This window comes from Podarcis liolepis (genome assembly GCF_965112155.1).
Source record: "Podarcis liolepis genome assembly, chromosome: 13".
Classification (NCBI taxonomy): domain Eukaryota; kingdom Metazoa; phylum Chordata; class Lepidosauria; order Squamata; family Lacertidae; genus Podarcis; species Podarcis liolepis.
Genome location: NC_139573.1, coordinates 6,261,193 through 6,286,752, shown reverse-complemented (window position 1 = coordinate 6,286,752; position 25,560 = coordinate 6,261,193). Strand labels below are relative to the sequence as shown.

Sequence of the window (25,560 nt, the reverse complement as noted above, 5' to 3'; positions counted from 1 at the left end):
GATGGTAAGCATGAGGAGCCTTAAAATAAACCCCAACAGTAATCTGAACCTTCTCTTTCTTTCATTACCCTAGCTGGACAAATCAGAAAGTGAAATAAACAAATCACCTTAAAATAGTTGCCCTTATTTTTCTGGCAACTGATCTGCAATTTTTTTTAAAAAAAAAAACCTGTCAGTTTAGTGACCATTACGTTTTAATTATCCATTCACACATATTGTGCAGCAGTTCCATTTTTGGTGCTGATGAATACACTCTAATATTGATGCTTGAACACTCTGGTAAAGGGTTCAAAACTTTTTTGGGCTGGGAGTTAAACTAAGCTATAAATAAATGCAAAATCCCCCGGACCCAGAAAACTCTTGGTGATTTATTGCATCCTATTTCTGTGTTGGGGTGACTAAACTTGGCTTTCCTCTTGTTCCCCTTTGCCTTTCACAACCACCTTGCAAGGTAGGCCAAGCTGTGAGAGAATTAGGGGCCCAAGAGACCTGCCTGGGGCTTTAATTGCCTTTATTTGCTGATAATTCTGCAGCCTTAGGGTGAGTGATTTTGGTATATACAGAGACATATATGGAGACTACTGTACTAGGCTCCTATTAACTGATACATTCATTGTGTCTGGAATTTCTGAAGAGAAAACGGACCCAGAACTTAATTTGGCGGGAAAACTGCCCCTTCTCCATGATTGGACACTATTCCGGTCACGTGCCTTGATTTCATTGGCCAGGCTTGGGCAAAGAAAAAATCAAGAAACAAGGTAAACTGTTTCTTAAAGGAGGAGGCCCTTGCGTCGATCTTATTGGCTAGAACTCTGTGAGGAGCCTGCCCATTGGACGAGCTCAGTTCCAGTACAAGGAATTGAGATCATGGACGGGGTAATGAGATGCGCATCTGAACAGGCCAAGTGCAGAGGAGCGATTTGATTGGTTAGAACTCTGCAACGTACTAAGAGGAGGGCTGGTCAAGGGAAGAGAAACAAAGAGATTTGATTGGTTGGAACTGGAGAGAGGCGAAGAACGTGTCTCCAAGCTTGGAGAGAAGTTTTCGCACGCGGCTTCGTCTGCAGTGATTGGTCGAGATAGTTAAAAGAGGGAGATGTTTTCATTGGTCAGAACGTCAGAAAACGGCAGGGATTGGTCGCAGGTGTTTCGTTTATTGACAATGCTGTTGCCTGTGTCTCTCACTTTGGTCCTAGCCAGTGGCTGCAGAGGGTTAAGAGTGGCTGCCTGGTTAGACTGTCTGTTTTTATTTTCTAATTTTATTTCTAATTTTTAGCACATTCGCCTTTTAGAATCATTGGCTTTTATTAACAGTAGCAGCCAGTGGTGCTGAGTCCAAGTAACCCCCTGTTTAATTATTGTATTTGCAGCCCAATTAATTTACTAGGTCTTCATTTAGTGTTAGGAATCTTAACTGCTGACAGTATCTCCCTTTTTTGCGGGGGGGTGGGATGGTTTAGTCATAATCTGCCACTATTTCTTAGTTCTTGCTGCTATTTCTTAAAATAAAAATTTTATAAAACTTATAAAACTGCCCAATTACTATAAGTATTAATCACATCTCATTCTGTAATTAGCCACTCAGAAATATTTTGTTGACTACCTTGTTTATTAAAAGCACACAGGGTTGCTAAACCCTCTTTAATTTCTGGGTTCTCTTTTATCACCCTAGTTTTAACTGTTCTGATTACCAAAATTAGACATGTTTAGTAGTGGTCAATGAATTATTGCTTCAATATTTAATGGTCTGGGAGGTGACCTTTGTTATTTGCTTATTAATTTCTCCAGTTCCGGTTAATCATTATCTGTGCTAGTATTCCTAGCTAATACTCTTTATTTGCTTCCCATTAAAAATATTCTCAACTGTGTGATCAGTTGGGAATTTAACTATCCTCCCCCCACCCCCGCCCCATACATTTTATACATTTGGTATGAACCTACTAATCAATTTCTAGAGAATTTTGAGATTACACCTCACAACTCACCATTTGAACGAATATTGCCACTAAATGGCACACCCTCTAATAGATTAAAATCCTTTTGTCTGCATATTCTCTTCATCTGACATCAAACTGTCTTTCATTAAACTCAACAGCAAACACAGCTCTCATTCCTGGCAGTTCGCTGCTTACTATCTCATCTCCCTTAATTAATCAAATTTGGGAATCAAATTGGCACGGCCGTTGGCTTTGTGATAAAATTGTCCCAAATTAGTTTTAGGAAAGAACAGGCCCCATCATAATCTTTTGCCTCCAGCGGTGAGTCACTGAATTTGTGAGGTCTGAAGGATTGACTGCATTTCTCAACGTTTTGCCGCTCACTTGGGCCATTAACAAATTGGGAAAGGGGGTGCTTTTACTCTTGAGATACAACCGGGCGATAATTTGCAGAAGAAAAGCTCCCAAGAGATCAGGAGTATCTAGAAGTCTCAGAACCTCAATACTAGAAAAGTGGAAACTCTCCGAAATGTTCTATTACCCAAACGTGTTGCAGCGTCATACGGGATGTTTTGCTACGATCTGGTAAGGACTTTGCTCTGATAGTGTGTCTGGGGGGGCAGTGCAAGGTGCTGGCAGCTGCCTGCTTGCCTCCCCCCAAAAAATTGATGGTTCCTCCATCTTATTCCCAGGTTGGCAGCAACTGGGGCAGCCAAACTCTTGAAGCGGGAGTACCTGAAAGTCAATGTCCCGAGAACCTGGTGAGTAGAGGCACAATAAGGGATGGAAGAAACAACGACAAACTTTTATTTGTATTCCGCCCTTCCTGGCCAAGACCGGGCTCAGGGCGGCTAACATCAAATGTATAACATTGCTTTAAAATCAAACAATAATTAAATTACCTCTCAAAAACAAGTCAGGATCAAATTAAAATCTAATTAGATGGCTTACCGCAGGATTAGGGTTGGGAACAGTGAAAATGCGTATATAAATTAGGATTGATGAAAGGATGTTGGGTTGGCAGCCGGGTGCCTGCTTCTGGACAAATGTAAATTTGTTGTGCCTTTGCTATGGCCAAAAGACTGGTGTTGATGCACTGGAAAGATAAACCTGTGGCCAACTTCTGCCAATGCAGTGTTACCTTGGTTCTCAAAAACGCCTTGGTACTCAAACAACTTGGAACCCAAACACTGTGAACCCAGAAGTAAGTGTTCTGGTCTATAAACTCTGTTTTGAGTGTTACACTTTCGTTTTGAGTGCCACACTTCCATTTTCCATGTTAAGCTGAGGGCTGTCTGTTTTTACTATGTATTTTGCATTTTTTGTTCATATACCGGATACAGGGGTACCTTGGGTTAAGAACTTAATTCGCTCTGGAGGTCCGTTCTTAACCTGAAACTGTTCTTAACCTGAAGCACCACTTTAGCTAATGGGGCCTCCCGCTGCCGCCACGCAATTTATGTTCTCATCCCGAAGCAAAGTTCTTAACCCGAGGTACTATTTCTGGGTTAGCGGAGTCTGTAACCTGAAGCGTCTGTAACCTGAGGTACCACTGTAAATAGGGCTGTTCTTAAACCGAGGTACCACTGTATAGCGATATACTGTGTGAGGCACCCAGCTGGCTGCAGGGCGGAAAGGGTGCTGGAGGAGGCGGGCCATTGGCCTGATCCTGCAGGCATACATTGCGTCCTGAGCCAAGTGCAACCAGACGGGTGACGCCTCTCGTTTCCCTCCTGTTTCAGCGAGGAGATCATGGCCTTCATCCTCGTCCAGGTCCCGCCTCCCATGCCTGGGGCTCCCAAACCTCGCTTCTCGCTCTACCTCTCCGCTCAGCTGCAGTTTGGGGTCGTCCGCGTTTACACCCGTCAGTGCCAGTACCTTGTGGGTATGACCTTTTCCAAACCAACCCCCAACCTGTTTGTCCCTTTCTGCTGCTTTTTCCGGACCTTTTCTCTTCCTTTCTTTTATATTTTCAAATGCATTCCGCAGAATCACAGGATTGTACAGTTGGAAGGGTTCACCTGTTCCCACTCCCTGCAATCGTAGCTAAACCTACGACATACATGCATAATTCCCTCCATAAAGGTAAAGGGACCCCTGACAATTAGGTCCAGTCGTGACTCACTCTGGGGTTGCGGCGCTCATCTCGCTTTATTGGCCGAGGGAGCCGGCGTACAGCTTCCGGGTCATGTGGCCAGCAGGACTAAGCCGCTTCTGGCGAACCAGAGCAGTGCACGGAAACACCGTTTACCTTCCCGCCGGAGCGGTACCTATTTATCTACTTGCACTTTGACATGCTTTTGAACTGCTAGGTTGGCAGGAGCAGGGACCGAGCAACGGGAGCTCACTCCGTCATGGGGATTTGAACCGCCGACGACCTGATCGGCAAGCCCTAGGCTCTGTGGTTTAGACCATAGCGCCACCCGCGTCCCTAATTCCCTCCATACGCAGTGCTTTTCCTCCCAAGTCTACCCAACGGTCAGGGACACCCCCCCCCCCAAACTGCTTAGCATCTGACATTACAAGAGCCTTTTGATACGAAAGAAATGGCTGCTTGAGCGCGCACGCTTTCCTCATCCCTCACCCTCCTCCTTACCTTCCGTGCCGTTGCTTGTTTGGATTGTGGTCCTGAGGGGCAGGGTCTGCCTGTGTGCTACGTATATTATTGGCTTGTAAGTTGGTCTCCGAGCTTTTCTGGCTAAAAAAAAAGTAAGCCATAAAGGCTTCAAATGAAAGAAATAGATGGCTTGGGGGCGGGCGGGCGGAGAGGTGGTTCTCCCGTGTCTGGCTGACTCCCCTTCTGCCTCCCCACCCTGCCATTTTCAGAGGAAATCCAGCACATCTTGGAACACCTCAACCGGGCCCGGCAGCAGATCCGAATTGACCTGACAGACCTGGAGCAGTGAGTGATTCGCATTCGCCACCCAGGGCGGGTTTGGGGGGCGGCTGTGGTTGCATATCTGCTTGGCCTTGGATCTCCTGTGTGATCCTTGGGCGAGCAGATCTCCGCCGAGACCACATAACACTGGTCTTGAAAGACCTACATTGGCTCCCAGTACGTTTCCGAGCACAATTCAAAGTGTTGGTGCTGACCTTTAAAGCCCTAAACGGCCTCAAAGGCCCAGTATACCTGAAGGAGCGTCTCCACCCCCATCGTTCTACCCGGACACTGAGGTCTAGCGCTGAGGGCCTTCTGGCGGTTCCCTCACTGCAAGAAGTGAGGTTACAGGGAACCAGGCAGAGGGCCTTCTCGGTGGTGGCGCCCGCCCTGTGGAACACCCTCCCATCAGATGTCAAAGAGATAAACAACTACCTGACATTCAGAAGACATCTTAAGGCAGCCCTGTTCAGGGAAGTTTTTAATGTGTGACATCTTAGTGTATTTTTGGTCTTTGTGGAAGCCGCCCAGAGTGGCTGGGGAAACCCAGCCAGATGGGTGGGGTACAAATAATAAATTATTATTATTATTATTATTATTATTATTATTATTATTATTATTATTATTATTTGGATTGTTGGGGAGAAAACTACTGAGATACCAGTACCTAAGGCATATAGGGAAAAGATCAGAGTAGGTTGGGGCTTGGGCAGAGAAGTCCCTTACTTCTTAGTAAGTCTAAATTTTCTTTCTGCTTCTCCTAACCGCAGGCCAGGGTTGCTGCTCCCCAACCAGCTGGCCATCATGGAAATCCTAGAGGAAGCTCCCGATCCATTTTTCGGGATGATGGAGCCGGTGCTACCCAGCCCTATGTCCATTCCTTATGTAAGACAGCCTCTCGCCCTTTTCCCCAATCTCCCTGCTCTTGTCCTGTGGTGAGGGGGCTGCTGGTAGGGCGTAAGGCAGGGAGCCAGACAGTAGGTGGCGCCAGAGTCCTGGTTCTCTCTCCAGCCTCCTCTTCTCTGTTGAGGTCTGTGTCTCTCAGCTGTAGCGGGTGGCTCCCTGCTCCCTGGCAATGATGGACCAGAGAGAAGGGGGTCAGATTCCGCCTTTCCCCCCTCCGTCTTCCCCAGGTCCGATCCATTTTGGAAACAGCCACACCTGAAAGAAGCCCCCCGCAGCGCCTTCCTCCATCTCCCTGGGACCAGAGGCCAGGTGGGTCAGAAATTGGGAGCCCTGGAACTGCTGCTAAATAGAATGCTTTCAGAAACCCCGTCTTTCCAGGTGGAGAGTATGGCTTCTCCGTAGGGCATAACCAGTGTTTGTGATTTGTTAAGAAAATACCGTATTTTTTGCTCTATAAGACTCACTTTTCCCCTCCTAAAAAGTAAGGGGAAATGTGTGTGCGTCTTATGGAGCGAATGCAGGCTGCGCAGCTATCCCAGAAGCCAGAACAGCAAGAGGGATTGCTGCTTTCGCTGTGCAGCAATCCCTCTTACTGTTCTGCTTCTGAGATTCAGAATATTTTTTTTCTTGTTTCCTCCTCCAAGTCTATAAGTCTGGTGCGTCTTATAGAGCGAAAAATACGGTAGTTGCTGCCCTGGTTACCCCACCTTGTACCTTTGAGATGGGTTGTTTGCTCCCTTCCTCAAAATGGCGTCTCTAAATTAGCCACCATTCCCACATTTCAGGGGGTTGGGCTACATGACCTCTGGGTTGCTTCCAGCTCTCCCAATTCTTTGCAATCCCCATTTTCTCCGTGGCCTCCAATTTCTCCTCTTCAGCCTCATTCCCCAACCCTAACCCAAGGTGTTAAGTACATGTAGCAGCAGATTATTTTATTTATTGCTTATGGATGTGTTTTTTTAAACAAAAATCTTTTTAAAGTGGTGCATTAAAAAGTAAAACTGCAAGCAGCACATCATTTGCTCACATTCTCCCTCTTCCTTGGCAAACCACAGTTAAGGAAGCAAGCAAACGTAGATGTGTACTAGCATTAGGTATAAAACGAACCCTGAAAGTTATTTGGACCTCAAAGCAATGAGAGAAAAATATGTTTCATGCTCTGCTTTACTTTTTTTTTTTAAAAAAATAATACATTGGAACAGAACTCAGGCATCGTGATAGTTTTTTTGGATTTGTAAGATGTATTTTGAGCTCTCGCTTTACATTTTTATGTTGGGAACCTCTCTGTGATCTTTGGATGAAGGGCAGTGAAATATACTCAGAGTCGGGAGTGGATTTCATGCTCTTTATTCAGCTCATAGTGGTAAGGAGGATTCAGAGTTTCCCCAAAGTATCTACTTTATATACATTATTTACACAATGGGCTGCACGTGATTGGCTAATTCTAGAATTCTCCTGTAGGCCAATCAGGTTGTGGATTCACTTCCATCTGGAGCTGGATTGGGTGGCTCCTGCAGACCAATCATACTGCTGCATTGTTCTAGGGCCAATCAGACTGCTGCATTTTGAATCCTATTGTTCTAGGGCCAATCAGACTGCTGCATTTTGGATCCTATTGTTCTAGGACCAATCAGACTGCTGCATTTTGGATCCTATTGTTCTAGGACCAATCAGACTGCTGCATTCTGAATCCTATTGTTCTAGGACCAATCAGACTGCTGCATTTTGGATCCTATTGTTCTAGGACCAATCAGACTGCTGCATTTTGGATCCTATTGTTCTAGGACCAATCAGACTGCTGCATTTTGGATCCTATTGTTCTAGAACCAATCAGACTGCTGCATTTTGGATCCTATTGTTCTAGGACCAATCAGACTGCTGGATTTTGGATCCTATTGTTCTAGGACCAATCAGACTGCTGCATTCTGAATCCTATTGTTCTAGGACCAATCAGACTGCTGCATTTTGGATCCTATTGTTCTAGGACCAATCAGACTGCTGCATTTTGGATCCTATTCAACTTAGTACACAACAGGCAGCGTACAGTTCTAATAAATAGTAAGAGTGTTGTGTCCTCGCTACCTCTTTTCGATTGTAAGCTCCTTGAGGTCAGAGAACCGTCTCGGTTGCCTGTGCAGCTGTGTCAAGGGCAGCGGGCACAAAACGGTGCGGCGACAGCTCAGAAGAATCGCTTCTGCGTTTTTATTGTTTGACATTTTTAAAAGACGGGTTTCCACTATTGTCTTGTTTCTGCATTGCACTGCTTTGGCACTTTGCTTTTGGCCAAGAGGCAGGGCGCGAATTAATTAAGGAACTAATCGTCTCCTGATTCTTTTTACTCCGAAGGAGAGCGGCCCATCACAGTCTCGCCGGACACCATCACTCTCAAAGAAGCAGAACCCATCACCTTGTTGCAGATTGAAGTAGGTTTTTGTCTTTTGGGAGGTCAGGGGTGTTGAGCAGGAAGGTGGGAGTGGATATTTTTAAGGGTAGCATTTTTGGTTCTGTAGAAACTCATCACCACAAGGCCTGGATTCAGATACCCAGCACTGAGGGCCTTCTGGCGGTTCCCTCACTGCGAGAAGCCAAGTTACAGGGAACCAGGCAGAGGGCCTTCTCGGTGGTGGCACCCGCTCTGTGGAACACCCTCCCACCAGATGTCAAAGAGAACAACAACTACCAGACTTTTAGAAGACGTCTGAAGGCAGCCCTGGTTAGGGAAGCTTTTAATGTTTGATGTATTACAGTATTTTAATATTTTTTTTGGAAGCCGCCCAGAGTGGCTGGGGAAGCCCAGCCAGATGGGCGGGGTATAAATACAGTGGTGCCCTGCAAGACGAATGCCTCGCAAGACGGGAAACCCACTAGACGAAAGGGTTTTCCGTTTTGGAGGTGCTTCGCAAAACGAATCTCCTATGGGCTTGCTTCGCAAGACGACAATGCCTTGCGAGTTCCTGCGGGGTTTTTTTCCTTCCCCCCTTTTTCTAAGCCGCTAAACCACTTATCAGCTGATCCAATCAGCAGATAAAGGAATTCCCCCCCCTTTATCTCCCCCCCAAAAGCAGGTGGAGGAAACCGAACCAGGTCGAGGAACAGCGGGATTGCGGCGCTACGCCTCCCTTCTGTCCCCTGAGCTTGTGGGGCTGGCCAATGTCTGCCCGGCGCAAGGGGCGCTCTGCTTTCAGGGCGCCCGACGCTCCGGGAAGCAGTCTGCTATCCGCAGCCTAGACAGCCCTGCGGGAACTCCCGCAGGGCTGCCTAGGCTGCGGATGTGTTCCTGAAGCCTGGAGAGCGAGAGGGGTCGGTGCGCACCGACCCCTCTCGCTCTCCAAGCTTCAGCGAAAGCCTGCATTCGCCCCATAGGACGCACCCAGATTCCCCTTCATTTTTGGAGGGGAAAAAGTGCGTCCTATAGGGCGAAAAATACGGTACGTAAAAACCCATCCTTCAAAACTTATTTCCTGAGCACAAGAATACTCTACCTGCCATTAACAATGGCTATCTCATCAGGTGCTGAGTTGCCCTTTTTAAACTTGTTTTTTGCCCGGCCTGGATGTGTAACTTTAATGAGGCCTCTCGCTTGTCCGGATGAAGGGTAGCTGCCCAAAGGGTATGTCTCTAGAAACTAGCCGAAATTATATTCGCCGCTCCACCCACTTTCTCCCCAGGCCCTGCCCACTGCCACCATATGGCCCCTGAAAGGTTGTCCGGCCCTCGATCAGAGCAGTGTTCCCACACCCCTGGGTTAGAGGGTGGCAGATACACAGCAGAGGCCGTGAGTTTATTTCCAAGAGACCTGTGTCGCCACCTTCCTTTTCCCACTGCCCGCAGGGCGAGCGAGATCTGCCTGAAATCACAGTCCAGGAAATCGACATGCTGATGGATCAAGGGGAGTTTCTGGTGTCCGGGGACGAGAAGCCTCGCCGGGTTTCCTCCAGAAAAAGGCGAGCAGAAGAAGGTGAGCAGACGAGGGAGAGGCCAGACTGATCTGTCTGTCCTCTTCCAAGGACACAATGCATTATAATCTGCAAACAGGGAAGGCCAGAGACCTGTCCGTCCTTAGGGATCGTCTCCATCTCCTCTTCTAGTCGCCCCTTTCGCTCCCTGGGATCCATAGGGAGCTTGTAGCTCAGTGGCACAGCCCACAATTTGCAGGCAGGAGGGTTCGGTCCCCGAGTTTAATTGTGGCTGGTGCCCATTGGGCGGAATGCAGGGAGGCCAACAGTAGGGGGAGCCAGAGAGCCAACTGGTTCTCGTTTTTCATCCCCATCGTCCTCCCTGCTGAGTTCTGCAAGGAGCAACTAAGTGACATGGACTGGTTGAACGAGGAGAAATGGTAGGGGGTCGGGGAGGGAAGAAGGCTCAGAGCCCGGGGAATGGTGGTGGGACGACGATGAGTGGTCAGAGGGAGAAGGAGGTGAAGAAGGAACAGGACTTCGTGAGCGGGGAGAGTCTGTGATAGAGAGAAGTCCGGAATCAGAGGCAGAAGCTGAAGGAGGAGAATGAGATGAGGGAGGCCAAGAGACAGAGTCAGGCTGCTGAAGAAACAAGGGTGTCTCCTCTTCCTGCTCCCTTCCCCACTGGTCGCCCTCTCTCCCACTGCCCCCAACTCCACCCCACCAGTTATGGAACATTTCCCTCCTGCTCCAGCAGACTCACAGACACCCCAAGTGTTTCCTGGAAGCCTCTGTTATAAGAAAAAAATGCTCCTATATCCCTTACGGGGTATCCAAGAGAGTCCTTTGTAGGTTCTCTATTAGTAGGAGAAAATAACAGAGGCTAACCAGAGAATATTGAGAAGCAAAGCAGCTAGTAAGCCTGATCTTTCTTAAACTGTTGCAACAGGGTCCCCACTCCCCACATGCAGAAGGGAGGAGAGAACCCAGAAGAATGGTGCGCAAGGCCTTATATAGACTTTTGAAATTGCCCACCCTGTAGCTCAAGACCACCACCCTAAAACATCATATGTACATCATAGGAGACGGGCTACAGCAGAAATCCTTTCTGGCAGGATACTGATAATGGTCACTTGATTGCTTTACCTGGGCAGCCTGGCCATTGCTTTTGAGATGCTAAATATTTTGTTCCTGAATCCAGCTCACAGGCTCACCCTTGTTCTTGTTTAGTCGTTTAGTCGTGTCCGCCTCTTCGTGACCCCTGGACCAGAGCAAGCCAGGCCCTCCTGTCTTCCACTGCCTCCCAGTTTGGTCAGACTCATGTTTGTAGCTTCGAGAACACTGTCCCACCATCTCGTTCTCCGTCATCCCCTTCTCCTTGTGCCCTCCATCTTTCCCAACATCAGGGTCTTTTCCAGGGAGTCTTCTCTTCTCATGAGGTGGCCCAAGTCTTGGAGCCTCAGCTTCAGGATCTGTCCTTCCAATGAGCACTCAGGGCTGATTTCCTTCAGAATGGAGAGGTTTGATCTTCTCGCAGTCCATGGGACTCTCAAGAGTCTCCTCCAGCACCATAATTCAAAAGCAACCATTCTTCGGCGATCAGCCTTCTCACCCTATTCATGCACAAATACACCCTTAAGACAGGATTTGTGAGCAAAGAGACAATAGGGAGAATATTTGAGGTTACTGGAAGAGTCAAAATGGCTTCAGGATTGTTCTCCCGTACTATTTCAGACACGTGGTTTATATACTTATGTATGTGCTTGCCTTTTACATTTATGAACGTTTAATATATATATATATATATGACCTTAGAATTCCTATAACACCTCCATAATCAAAGTTATGGGAAATAAATAGAAGAAGGCACTCATTGATTTTCCAGCTCTGTGTTTGGCATTGCCAGGTCCCAGAGGACGCCCCCAGCTGTTACAGCCAGCCGATTTCCCCCTTTGCTTCCCCTCTCTTTGGACCCAACAGGCCTCTCATCTCTACTTTTGCCTCTCTCTCCTTTCCCAGAGTCCGCCGAGGGAGTCAGAGAACAAGAGTTGTTGGTCTCCACGGGGCCGTCGCCTCCCACAAGGTAAAGTGAAATATCGAGAGTGGATTTCATGCTCTTTATTCAGCTCATAGTGGTGAGGAGGGATGGAAGTTCCCCCAGAATGTCTGCTTTATATACATTATTTACACAATGGGCCCCACGTGATTGGCTAATTCCAGGATTCTCCTGTAAGCCAATCAGGTTGTGGATTCACTTCCATCTGGAGCTGGATTGGGTGGCTCTTGTGGACCAATCAGACTGCTGCATTCTGAATCCTATTGTTCTAGAACCAATCAGACTGCTGCATTTTGGATCCTATTCAACTCAGTACAGTGGTGCCTCGCAAGACGAAATTAATTCGTTCCACGAGTTTTTTCGTCTTGCGTTTTTTTTCGTCTTGCGAAGCACGGTGTCGGAAAATTTTTGGAAAAGCTTCAAAAATCACCAAAGTCTTCAAAAACCTCAAAAAAGGCTCCCACATCGCGTGCTATGAGTTGCTCCTCGAAGTCAAGTCGCAACTGTATTAATAATAATAATAATAATAATTTTTATTTATATCCCGCCCTCCCCAGCCAAAGCCGGGCTCTTATAAGTTATATGATCTATAAACTGACCATAAATTGGAAATGCTAGCCCCAGCAATGAGAGCGCAATATTTATGAAATTGGATAACAATATTGAAGGGATCAAAGTTTAAATGTTAAAAGGGATAATACATCTTGTTTTTAGAATAAATGGACAATAAGGGATTTAAACTTAAACTGCTATCAAAAGTACCAAAGAAACACATGAAACAAGGTTACAATTTGCTGATAAATTTATTGTCGGGAATGCTTTGTGCGGGAGATGTGGGGAAGTTCGATGGAATGTTGAAATAAGCTGTTGAAGGGTTATGATTCTTTTTATTTTTTCTTTCACATTTTTTGCTTTTCTTTTTTTCTCTTTTTTCTCTTGCTGTTTTCTGTATGTATCTGGAAAAAATGTAATAAAAACTATTTAAAAAAAAAAAAAACAAAGCCGGGCTCAGGGCGGCTAACAACAATCAAATAAACAATCAAATAATAACACATTCTAAAAATATTTCATTATAAAAATTAGTTAAAATCAAATTGATGGCAACCGATTAAACAAAATTCTGTGCAGGTTGCCAGAGGAGGGAGTCAGGCTGCGCCCTGACCAAAAGCCTGGCGGAACAACTCTGTCTTGCAGGCCCTGCGGAAAGATGTCAAGTCCCGCAGGGCCCTAGTCTCTTGTGACAGAGCATTCCACCAGTTTGGAGCCGCAGCCGAGAAGGCCCTGGCTCTAGTTGAGGCCAGCCTAACCTCTCTGAGGCCTGGGACCTTGAGGATGTTATTATTTGCAGACCGTAGGTTTCTCTGTGGGGCATACCAGGAGAGGCGGTCCCGTAGGTACGAGGGTCCTAGGCCGTATAGGGCTTTAAAGGTTAAAACCAGCACCTTAAACCTGATCCTGTACTCCACCGGGAGCCAGTGCAGCTGGTATAATACCGGATGAATGTGCTCTCGCAGCGAAGACCCCATAAGGAGTCTCGCCGCGGCATTCTGCACCCGCTGGAGTTTCTGGGTCAGTCTCAAGGGCAGCCCCATGTAGAGCGAGTTACAATAATCCAGTCTGGAGGTGACCGTCGCATGGATCACAGTGGCTAGGTCAGGACGAGAGAGATAAGGGGCCAACTGCTTAGCTTGGCGGAGATGAAAAAATGCCGCCTTTGTTATAGCTGTAATCTGCGACTCCATAGAGAGGGAGGTATCGAAGATTACACCCAAACTCTTAACGGACGGTGCTGGCACTAATTGCACCCCCGCAAGAGATGGGAGTTGCCCCCTCGATCCCATATCGTCCCGCCCCAGCCAGAGGACCTCTGTCTTCGAAGGATTTAACTTCAACTGGCTCCCACGTAACCATCCAGCCACCGCTTCCAGACATCTGGTCAGCGTGTCTGGGGCCGAGTCAGGATGGCCATCCATCAACAGATAGAGTTGGGTGTCATCAGCATACTGATGGCAACCCAGCCCAAAACTCCGGACAAGCTGGGCGAGGGGGCGCATAAAGATGTTAAAAAGCATCGGGGAGAGAATTGCACCCTGAGGCACTCCACACACCAAGGAGTGGCGTGATGACAATTCCCCCCCAAGCGCCACCCTCTGTCCCCGACCAGAGAGAAACGAGCGCAGCCATTGAAGGACTGTGCCCTGGATCCCCACGTCGGCAAGGCGGTGGTCCAGGAGTTCGAGATCGACCATGTCAAAGGCTGCTGACAGATCTAGAAGAATCAGCAGCCCTGACCCGCCTCGATCCAGCTGCCTGCGGAGATCATCTGTTAGGGCGACCAGAGCCGTCTCGGTCCCATGACCAGCGCGGAAGCCGGACTGGAATGGGTCTAGAGCAGATGTTTCATCCAGAAACCTACCAAGCTGTTCAGCAACTGCTCTCTCAATCACCTTACCCAGGAATGGAAGATTCGAGACCGGGCGGTAATTGGATAGATCTGAGGGATCTAATGATGTTTTCTTTAAGAGCGGACGCACCACCGCCTCCTTCAGTTCCCCTGGGATTAAGAAAAAGGAAACAAACTTGCAAGACGTTTCCGTCTTGCGAAGCAAGCCCATAGGGAAAATCGTCTTGCGAAGCAACTCAAAAAACCAAAAAACCTTTCGTTTTGCGAGTTTTCCGTCTTGCCAGGCATTCGTCTTGCGAGGTACCACTGTACATAACATAAAGAGAGGGGTTTTGGGCTTCTGGGTCTCAGATTCTAAGCTGCATGTTTGTTTCGGGGTGAAGAAGGTGGACTGGGGCAGGCAGGTGGGGCACAGAGGTCGGTTGGAGGCAGAGGTACACGACCCTTATTTTTTTGCTAGAGCATCATAAGACTGGGTGGAACAACTCCCATAGTGGGAGAAGATGCAACATTGTGGGGCTTTGGGTTTAGGAAAAAGGGGGCAGGGGAATTAGAGTTGTGTTCATGTGGTTATACAAACTTTACTAGAAATATTTAGATCCGACATCTGCCTTCAAGTTGGGCACAACAGCGGAGTTGAAGGGTGTTTAGCTTCTTACTTTTCTCTTTTCAATAGGTAACTCAAAAGCAAAATAAATAAATAAATAGCAAGTGTGAAACTCCACAAAAGTTAACACTAAATAAAATTGGTTTGGAAGAAGGATCGCTGTATCCTGCTAAGGTCAAACGGGTTTGGCAGGCACATAGTCTTTAAAAAAAACCTGCTGGAGGTGTTTGAGCAGAGGCAAAATTTGGAACGCAAGAAGGGTGTTTGCGTATGACAGGGACGGGTTCCAAACTCCCAGCATCCCTGATCATTGGCCATGTCATCTGTGGATAACAGGAATTAGTATTCCACCATATTAGCAATATCCCCAGACTAGGAGAAGTTGTTGTCTGCCTTCCTTAGCTCCATGCCCTGTGTCTCATTGAAATCTAGTTTGCAGTCTCCTTGGGGCAATGACCTCCCCCCCCCCACACCCCACAAACACTTCTCCCTCTGTAATGTATCATAGACATCACACATGACTACAGGCAACAATAAACACATCGGGGTCCTTCCTGTGGTGGCCCCTTGGATTCTAACAAAGGCCATTTCCCACAAGTCTTTGCAGTTTCCGCCACCATCAACCAAAAGGAAACTGGCCATATTTCTTGTTTCACAGAGTCGGGGAGGAGCCGCCCGCTGCGAGGGAAGCAGGAGAATCTCTGTTGACGGACAAGATCCAGCTCCCAGGAGAACCCCCTCTGCTGCCTTCGGGTTAGTGGGGCGCTGGGCACGGGAGGGAGCAGGCTGGCCAAAAGCACAAGGACCCTGCCGGGCTAGACACAAAGGGGCGCTTACACGACACACAAGGCAAAAGGATCAGGGAGGGAAGAGGAAGAAGTCAAACTCAGGGACCAGTTCTTAGACCTTTGTTCTTAATAATGACCGGCTGGGGGCCAGAGGGGCCTGGTGTCTCAGCAAAGGGGATGCAAGCGGCCCTGCCTCCCCTATCTCTCCCGCCAAGGCCACTTGAGGGAATGGGGAGGGGGTCAATAGAGGGAGACGAGGCCAGGAAATCTGCTGGTCATCTAACACCCTTTCCCCTCATCTCCCTGCCCTTTTCTCTAACCCCCAACTCTTGCTGGTTTTGCTGCAGAGGCGACCCCCCTCCAAGAGCGACCCAGATTGCTGCCTTCTGCCCAACTGACCCCTCTCCGCCCCCAGCTGAAGCAACACTCCCCTCCGAGCCCCAAGGTAAGAGGAAGGGAGGCGGGGAAAGAGGGCCAGCCTTTCAATTGAGAGCCGGGAGGGGGCCGGTACCCTGTTTCTCAGTGCAGAATGCCTCGGGTTCAAGCCCAGCATCTGAAACCCTGTCGTCGTCGTCATCATCATCATAATTTATTTATACCCCGCCCATCTGGCTGAGTTTCCCCAGCCACTCTGGGCAGCTCCAAAGTAACTGTTAAAAACAATATTTAAATATTAAAAACTTCCCTAAACAAGGCTGCCTTCAGATGTCTTTTAAAAAGAAGATAGCTACTTATTTCCTTCACAGCTGAAGGGAGGGCGTTCCACAGGGCGGGCGCCACCACCGAGAAGGCCCTCTGTCTGGTTCTCTGTAACCTCACTTCTCGCAATGAGGAAACCGCCAGAAGGCCCTCGGCGCTGGATCTCAGTGTCTGGGCTGGATGATGGGAGTGGAGACGCTCCTTCAGGTCTACTGGGCCTTTGAGGCCGTTTAGGGCTTTCAAGGTCAGCACCAACACCTTGAATTGTGCTCGGAAATGTACTGGGAGCCAGTGTAGATCTCTCAGGACTGGTGTTATGTGGTCCCGGCGGCCGCTCCCAGTCACCAGTCTAGCTGCCGCATTCTGGATTAATTGTCAGTATGGACTGTACCGATCTAGGTGGACCAAGAAATCTGACTTCACTATAAGCCAGCTTCCCCTACCTTCCCAACAGGTTTGTAATTTAGACAAAGGCTGCGGCTCAGTGGCAGAGCATCTCCCTCACGTTCAGGGAGGTTCTGGGTTCAAATCTCAGCCTCTCCAAGTTGGGCTGGGGAAAGGCTTCCTGCGCAGAGCCCCGGAGAGATGCTGCCAGCCAGTGTCTGCAATGCTGAGCCAAGTGGTCTGAGTCGGTCCAAGCGGCAGCCGCTCGAGAGCCTGGGGAGTTTAGGAATGAGCCGCGGCAGAACATCCGGAAATTTCTCTTGTGCCTCCCCAGCTCCAGCTGGCCGCGTACGAGCCGTCCTTCCTGCAGCCCGGCAGGCGGCGGAGGCAGCTGCGCTTCCTGGATCCAGTGACCCAGATTTCCCGGGAAGATTTCCAGAAGCAGATCTTGGATCCGCAGGGACAGTGCCAGCCCCTGGTAGGTGTTGGAATTGGTGAGCGTTGGGGTGCCCACCAAGCTCCGATTTTTTACGTTTTTATTAATTTTTTAACATATTAATTCCAACATTCATACAACATAACTTCTCTTTTTTATATAAAAGGTCCCTTCCAGCTCTATAGCTCTGTAATTCTAGGCTACCTTTTTAAAAAAATCAGGTTTCTAGCCCTCAAAACTACAAAGACAGGCTTGCGAGTGTTAAGTCCCCGGGAAAAGTGTGGGGCTGAGAGGGGGAGGCTTGCAGTGGGCAGGAGGCCAGGTTGCGTGCCCCACAGAGCCCTTTGCCCCTCCCCACAATAAGCAGGGGGGAAGCAAGTTATGCAAAGCGAGGCTATGTATGCAAACTGGAGGCTTGGTGCAACAACAACAACAACAATAATAATAATAATAATAGAAAAGGCAGTTGAAATTGGACTGTTCAAAATTTCAGCTTTGTGACTGGACTGCAATATGCCTGGCAGTTCCAACCCTGATAAGTTGGAATCTTTGTGGGCATTCCATGACATCACAGCAACCTTTTTTTTTCTTTCAATTTTTTATTAGTTTTAACATAACCATTTCAAACATTAAAATACAAGCTTCTTTTCAACCTTCGGTCCTCCTTCCCTCCCTCCATGGGTTTAAGATGAAATTTGCTGCACCTTTTACCATTATCCATCTGTTATATAACCGTAACGGTGATCAATAATTCCGCATCACAGCAATCCTGGCCAATCAGTGCTGGGCGGTGGGCGGGGCTTCACTGCCGCCAGGATGCAAAGCAGCATCTTGGCTTTGGCAGGCCACTCCTAATTGACGCCTGCCATGCCACTTCCTGCTTTCCTCTTCTCAGGAGACTCTGCTGCTCCCTCCGAAGAGGTTGAAGACTGCGGAGGAGCTCTTGGGAGCCCCAACTTACGGTGAGGACCCCTCCCTGCCCCATAGTTGTCAACCGTCCCTTATTTGGCGGGAAAGCCCTTTATCCCAGCGCCGTGTCCCGCTGCTGTCCCTTATTGATGATGTCCCTTAAATTTCCCGGGTTTCAAAGGAAGCAGCTCCTCTCCCTCCCTCCCTGCCGGCCAGGGAGGAGGGAGGCTCCAACTGGGTTGCTTGGCTGCGTTGCTCACCCAATAAGGAGTCTAAGAACGACTGGGGGGCGGAGCTTGCATACCTTGTGTTTATCCAATCGGCTGCGTTGCCTGGGGACTCGCCTTTGCTCAGCGCTTCCCAGCAGAGAGGGGATAGTGGTTTTCCTTGCTGCATCCCCTTTGCCGGGTTGCTGCGCTGTGGGAACCACTGCTTGAGGCTTTGTTTGGCTGCTGGTTGACTAAAATCGCTTATTTTGGCTGCTGATCCCTTATTTTCGAGGCTGCTGGTCCCTTATTTTCAAATTTGTAAGTTGACAACTATGCTCTGCCCCCATGATCCCCCTCCCCAGAGGGTCAGATCCAGGAGTGTTGCTGCTTCCTCACCTCCTGGCTCAAAGGACAAAGCAGATTTTAACCCCAAAAGGTGAAAAACAGCGTGAAGAGGCTGGATAATTTTTTTATCCCTTGCCCTTTTTCGATAACAGATACCAGGACATGCCCCCTATACAGTGGTACCTTGGTTCTCAAACTTAATCCGTTCTGGAAGTCCGTTCCAAAACCAAAGCGTTCCAAAAGCAAGGCGTGCCTTCCCATAGAAAGTACAGTGGTACCTCGCGTTACATACGCTTCAGGTTACAGACTCCGCTAACCCAGAAATAGTACCTCGGGTTAAGAACTTTGCTTCAGGATGAGAACAGAAATCGTGCTCGCGGCAGCAGCAGGAGGCCCCATTAGCTAAAGTGGTGCTTCAGGTTAAGAACAGTTTCAGGTTAAGAACGGACCTCCGGAACGAATTAAGTACTTAACCCGAGGTACCACTGTAATGCAAAACGGATCAATCCGTTCCAGACTTTTAAAAACAACCCCTCAAACAGCAATTTAAACATGAATTTTCGAGACCATTGGTCCGTAAAATGAACACAATAAACAATGTACTGCAGTCACACAATCAATCAATCAATCAGTAGCTGAACTGGGTTCCACATAGTAACGAAAACAAAAAGAGCCGCAAAAACAAAAATGCAAAATAAATAGCAAAACAGACAGACTTCAATGTAACACTCAAAACGAAGCACGTTCGGCTTCCGAGAAAAGTTTGCAAACCAGAACACTTACTTCCGGGTTTGCAGTGTTTGGGTTCCAGGTTATAGAATCATAGAATCATAGAATTGGAAGAGACCACAAGGGCCATCGAGTCCAACCCCCTGCCAAGCAGGAAACACCATCAGAGCACTCCTGACATATGGTTGTCAAGCCTCTGCTTAAAGACCTCCAAAGTAGGAGACTCCACCACACTCCTTGGCAGCAAATTCCACTGTCAAACAGCTCTTACTGTCAGGAAGTTCTTCCTAATGTTTAGGTGGAATCTTCTTTTTTGTAGTTTGGATCCATTGCTCCGTGTCCGCTTCTCTGGAGCAGCAGAAAACAACCTTTCTCCTTCCTCTATATGACATCCTTTTATATATTTGAACATGGCTATCATATCACCCCTTAACCTCCTCTTCTCCAGGCTAAACATGCCCAGCTCCCTTAGCCGTTCCTCATAAGGCATCGTTTCCAGGCCTTTGACCATTTTGGTTGCCCTCCTCTGGACACGTTCCAGTTTGTCAGTGTCCTTCTTGAATTCTGGTGCCCAGAACTGGACTCAGTACTCCAGGTGAGGTCTGACCAGAGCAGAATACAGTGGCACTATTACTTCCCTTGATCTAGATGCTATACTCCTATTGATGCAGTCCAGAATTGCATTGGTTGTTTGAGTACCAAGGCGTTTTTGAGAAACAAGGTACCACTGTAGTTCTTGTCATCCCTGACCCATTGGCCAGGCTGGATGGGGCTGATGTGCATGGCTGCTGGGACGCCCCCCCCCCCCCGGCCAAGGCAGGAGGTGTGAGGTTTCGCCTGCTGTTTGCAGAAACTGGGAAAGGCTTTTCCACTGCCACCAACCCATTTATCTCTGCATAATAACATGAGACAGGCCCCTGCTTTCAGGCAGGATAAAGCCCCCTGCTTAGCACCTCCCTTTCCACACAACCCCCCCCCCCCCGAATTTTAACTGTTCCCTTCGCCCCTTCGTTTCCTGGTCCTAGGATGGATGCACCCCACCCTTCAGGGCCTCTGGGCCCGCTGCGCCAAGCGCCAGCGCGTGGACTACGCCAAGAAGCAAGCAGCAGAGGAAACGCGGAGGAGGAGGGAGGAGGAGGAAGCAGTGCAGAAGGCGGAGGTTCCCAGTGAGCTGGAGGTAAGGGGCTTGGGCTGCTGGAAACCCACAGGGCGTTTGATGGCAGTTGCAAAGCATTAAGACTCCCGACCAGAGATGAATGGCAGATCAGGTTGATGGATCATGGCAAAAATGGCCGGAAGAATCAGGAATCCGGAAGACCAACGTTTTAATAAGGAATGGGGACAATTTATAATTTATCTTAGAAACCGTCGTAGACAGTTAAAATCAGGAGTCAGCAACCTTTTTCAGCAGGGGGCCAGTCCACTGTTTCTCAGACCTTGTGGGGGGGCCGGATATTATATTTTGGGGGGGGATGAACGAATTCCTATGCCCCACAAATAACCCAGAGATGCATTTTAAATAAAAGCACACATTCTACTCATGTAAAAACACGCTGATTCCCGGACTGTCCGCAGGCCGGATTGAGAAGGCAATTGGGCCACATCCGGCCCCTGGGCCTTAGTTTGCCTACCCATGGTTAAAATCGTTAGTAGGATTGGAGTAACTCTTGTCGTTTAATGGTGAATTTTGGATGTAACGAGATGTAAAAGATTTGGATTATTAAAAAAAGATGCAGGAGGAAATGACTCAGAATAGGACCCACAAAGGGGAGGAGAGACGTCCAGGAGATTCATTGGAATCTTGTTTTTACGATGTATGCTGCTTATGAGGTTGTAAAATTTAAATTTGAAAAACCGAATAAATAAATAAAAATCTAAAAAAGACTTAGCGGTTCCCAAATTTCTGTGGTCTGCCGCCCCCATTTTTCCATAAGCTCATCCCCAGTTGTGCCCTATAAAAAGCTTTATTCAGAATAGCATTAATAAGAATTCTAAGGTGTAAATAAAAGGAATGTTCCTAAGTACACGTGATAGGCACGCCTGCATAATAAGAACATGGACCACATGTTTTAAATAGTAAAGGTAAAGGGACCCCTGACCATTAGATCCAGTTGTGGCTGACTCTGGGGTTGCGGCGCTCATCTCGCTTTATTGGCCGAGGGAGCCGGCGTACAGCTTCCGGGTCATGTGGCCAGCATGACTAAGCCGCCTCTGGCGAACCAGAGCAGCACACGGAAACACCATTTACCTTCCCACCAGAGTGGTACCTATTTATCTACTTGCACTTTGACGTGCTTTCGAACTGCTAGGTTGGCCGGAGCAGGGACCGAGCAACAGGAGCTCACCCCGTCGCGGGGATTCGAACCGCCGACCTTCTGATTGGCAAACCCTAGGCTCTGTGGTTTAACCCACAGCGCCACCCGCGTCCCTGTTTTAAATAGTGCAGGAGAGCAAACCTTGACTCTTAATGACTCCAAATATTTGTCTGCAGAAGGAAATATATTGGGGAAACCTCTGCCTCCCAGGAGCTCAGCCCCAATTTCCCCTCTTTTGCAGGAGCTTCGAGCAGCTGAGGAGCCAAGCATCCCACCTGTCGGCTCGTCAGGTGAGCAGGCGAGCAAAGACAGGTGCTTCCACTCCCCTCTAGCTTTGAGGGCGGAGGCAAAACGGCGAGAAAAATAACCACGGGATTGTAGAGTTGGAAGGGGCACGAGGGTCATCTAGCCCAACCCCCTGCGACGCAGGGCTCCAACGGTGTCGAACCGGACAGGACAGCCAGGTGCCCCAGTGCAGAGTGCGAATTCCCCTCTCCCCAGTCATCAGACAGATCACTTGAACAGAGGCGGAGTGGATCGCCCGCCGGATCCCGTCAGCTTTTCTAAGCTTCTGGGCAGAGCGGTCTGAATAAACCTGCTTTCAGCAGGCACCAAAAAGGCTGCAACAGCAATTTCAAGAGGCAGGGAGTTCCAAAGGTGCCGCCACACTCAAAGGCTGGCTCCTTGCAAACGCAAAACAGGTATTGCGTGGCTGCCGGTTATCTCTTTCCATTTCCTCTTGCAGAGATTTCCCTCGAGACGACCGAAGAAGAATCTCGGCCGAGTTTTGTGGTAGCAGAGGAGAGGTGAGAGGCCTAGTTGTCCAATAAAAAAACGGTTTTTGATTGAGTTTCCACTGGAATGAGGCTGCATTCTAATGTTTTAATGGTGTGTGTGTGTTTTTTACAATAATATTTATTATTTTCCATACATAAACATAACAAAAAAGAAAAGGTTGACAATAATAAAGGAAAAAGAATGAAACAGAAAAAAGTGAAAAAGAAAAAAGAATATAAAACATACAACAAATCATCACTTGACTAACACTTAATTAATTAAGATCCATCTTCATAAGCATATTATTTGGCTTCCTCAAATCTCTTCCATCTGAATTTCTTAGTAATTATATATAGCAGTTTCCAATATCATTATTTCATAAACCATTTAATGTTGTATTTTAATCTTGTTTTTAAGCTGTACTTCAATCAATTGTTTTATATTTGGTGTTAGCCGCCCTGAGCCCGGTCTTGGCTGGGGAGGGTGGGGTATAAATAAAAATTATTATTATTATTATTATTATTCGCTTTCCTTCCCTGGGCAAATCTCTGCCTCTGTGGGGAAGGGGCGACCCTCTTCTCTTCCACTGCCCCCTTTCCTCTTCCCACAGGGTCCTCCTGGAACCAGAGGAAGCTGCGCTGCCCATTGTTCCTGAGCTCCCGGAAATAAGTTTTGAGCTGCCCTTGGATAAGAACGTGATCACAGTGGACTACGTGCGAAGGTGAGGCCTCAGAGGCTGTTTCCTTCCTCTTTCCTAAGCAAAAAAAAAAAAAGGGTAAAGGGACCCCTGACCATTAAGTCCAGTCGCGGACGACTCTGGGTTGCGGCGCTCATCTCACTTTATTATTCCAGGTCATGTGGCCAGCATGACTAAGCCACTTCTGGTGAACCAGAGCAGCGCACGGACACGCCGTTTACCTTCCCGCTGGAGCGGTACCTATTTATCTACTTGCACTTTGATGTGCTTTCGAACTGCTAGGTTGGCAGGAGCTGGGACTGAGCAACAGGAGCTCACCCCGTCACGGGGATTTGAACCGCCAATAGGTTGCTGTTATTTTCTCTTTGACACTGGAGGATTAGGGTTGACCGGTGAAAAGGCGGGAATGCCTGTGTGTGATATGTCTGTGAGTAAATGGTTTGGCAATGTACAGCTCCCATTTCCCTGGTAGCAGAAGGGACACCCAATAGAAGAAGAAGAAGAGTTTGGATTTGATATCCCGCTTTAAATCACTACCCGAAGGAGTCTCAAAGCGGCTAACATTCTCCTTTCCCTTCCTCCCCCACAACAAACACTCTGTGGGGTGAGTGGGGCTGAGAGACTTCAGAGAAGTGTGACTGGCCCAAGGTCACCCAGCAGCTGCAGGTGGAGGAGCGGAGACGCGAACCCGGTTCCCCAGATTATGAGACTACCGCTCTTAACCACTACACCACACTGGCTCTCTAGTCATGCTTCCTGTTTCCTATTCTTGCAGGTTGATCGCTGCCAAACTAGAACAGGCCGGAGTCACAGAATTTGACCAGCTCTTGCCCCGGGCGGCTTCACGGGGTGTTGCCAGCCGGTTTTTCTTCACATGTTTGGGTAGGTAATGGGAATTCAATGTGTGTGGCTGTCCTTTTTAATCACAACTTTTTCTGGAGCAGGGAGGGCCAAGCAAAACACCAAAATGGGAGTTGGGGGGGCGGGTGGAAGGCCAGTTTCTCAGATGAAGAGTTTCTGTATATTTTGCCGTGTATCTCGGCTTTCCCTGCACCATAACATTTAAAGCCAGAATCATGCCACTTTAAAGCGTCACGGCTTATCGCAGAGAATTCTGGGAACTGCAGTTTGTTAAGGGCGCAGAGATTTACCGTATTTTTCGCTCTATAAGACGCACCAGACCACAAGACGCACCTAGTTTTTGGAGGAGGAAAACAAGAAAAAAAATATTCTGAATCCCAGAAGCCAGAACAGCAAGAGGGATCGCTGCGCAGCGAAAGCAATGATACCTCTTGCTGTTCTGGCTTCTGGGATAGCTGCACAGCCTGCATTCGCTCCATAAGACACACACACATTTCCCCTTACTTTTTAGGTATTAAAAGACTCCTATTCCCCTCAGAGAGCTGCAGTTCCCAAAGTTCCCTGGGGGAAAATAAAGGATTGACTGTTAAAACCACTAGAGGCAGCAAACAGGTTGCCCAACAACTCTCAGCCAACGGTGGGCTTGCAAGTTTCTGCAAGAGGGTCGAGAGCAGTCGCTTCCTTTGGCAGAAGCGCTTTCTCTACTCCCAGCCCCCAACCTTATATATTTTCAAGCTGGTGTGACGGTCCTGCCCTTGCAGGCATTTGGGTCTTAACTGGGGTGGGAGGTAGAGTCATGTCATATCGAGCCTTTGTTGGGTGTTCATCTTTTAGCTGAGCAAGGTAGGATTCGCCCCCTTCTTATTGTATTACTTCCAAGTAAATACAGCGGTACCTCTGGTTGCGAATGGGATCCGTTCCGGAGGCCCGTTCGCAACCTGAAAAGAACACAACCCGCATCTGCGCGGGTCGCAATTCGCCACTTCTGCGCATGCGTGTGACATCTTTTTGTGCGTCTGCGCATGCACGAGCAGCGAATTCCCGGAAGTAACCCTTTCGGGTACTTCCGGGTCGCCGTGGGACGCAACCTGAAAATGCGCAACCTGAAGCAAATGTAACATGAGGTATGACTGTAATGTTCTTTTTGTATCTTGGGAAATCTGGCGCTTAAGCGATGGAACGGAGGCGTAAATAAATTTATTCAGCAATAAATATGAACGAACGGCTGGAGGCAGCAGTGCTTCTGCATACGTTTCTGGAAAACGCAGGAGGGGAAGGGAGTATGCGTTTTTGTGCACAGATCCTGCCACTGTTACGCCGGATTCAATGGGCCATTGGACCTGATCCAGCAAGGCTCCTTTTACGTTCGTACGCAATAAAGAATAATGAGTTACTGCTCGACACCCACTTCTTTTCTTTTCCTCCGCTCCTCCCCAGTGCTGGCTGCAGCCCAGTTTGTACACCTGGAGCAAGCAGAGCCGTACGGACGGATTGCCATTACACCTGGAGCCCGTTTCCACCAAGGCTAGCGAGACCCTGTTCCTGCTACAGATCTGGCCCTGTGGAGGGTGCTGTTGGTGTCCCAACCCCTAGAAGTTGGAGAACTGCTTCCTTTGTCAAACAGTTGTACAGTTTTTTTAACGCCCCGGTTGCCAAAACCCTTGTTTTCCAATTGAATAAATCCATTGTGTTTTGGTTGGGTTTTCTTAACAAACAGCATTTAACGT

General features: G+C 48.3%; 1 protein-coding gene across 1 annotated transcript; it reads left to right on the top strand.

The window, feature by feature from the left end:
• Positions 1–796: 796 nt before the first annotated feature.
• REC8 (REC8 meiotic recombination protein) lies at positions 797–25,547 on the top strand. Its single transcript, XM_083472676.1, has 19 exons — positions 797–2,522; positions 2,630–2,698; positions 3,680–3,822; positions 4,764–4,839; positions 5,586–5,700; positions 5,949–6,030; positions 8,068–8,144; positions 9,553–9,679; positions 11,637–11,700; positions 15,343–15,437; positions 15,820–15,917; positions 16,890–17,033; positions 17,887–17,953; positions 20,209–20,360; positions 21,740–21,788; positions 22,244–22,304; positions 22,886–22,996; positions 23,748–23,854; positions 25,271–25,547. Exons 1-19 carry the CDS (start codon positions 2,467–2,469, stop codon positions 25,360–25,362), a joined length of 1,785 nt encoding a protein of 594 aa, XP_083328802.1. The 5' UTR covers positions 797–2,466; the 3' UTR covers positions 25,363–25,547.
• The last annotated feature ends 13 nt before the right edge of the window (positions 25,548–25,560 follow it).

Bases quoted from the DNA above. Each gene is read 5' to 3' on its own strand.
- REC8 (XM_083472676.1), top strand. From the start codon at position 2,467: ATGTTCTATTACCCAAACGTGTTGCAGCGTCATACGGGATGTTTTGCT. The intron at 3,823-4,763 runs GTATGACCTTTT...TGCCATTTTCAG, and splicing joins TCAGTGCCAGTACCTTGTGG to AGGAAATCCAGCACATCTTG. The intron at 9,680-11,636 runs GTGAGCAGACGA...CTCCTTTCCCAG, and splicing joins AAAAAGGCGAGCAGAAGAAG to AGTCCGCCGAGGGAGTCAGA.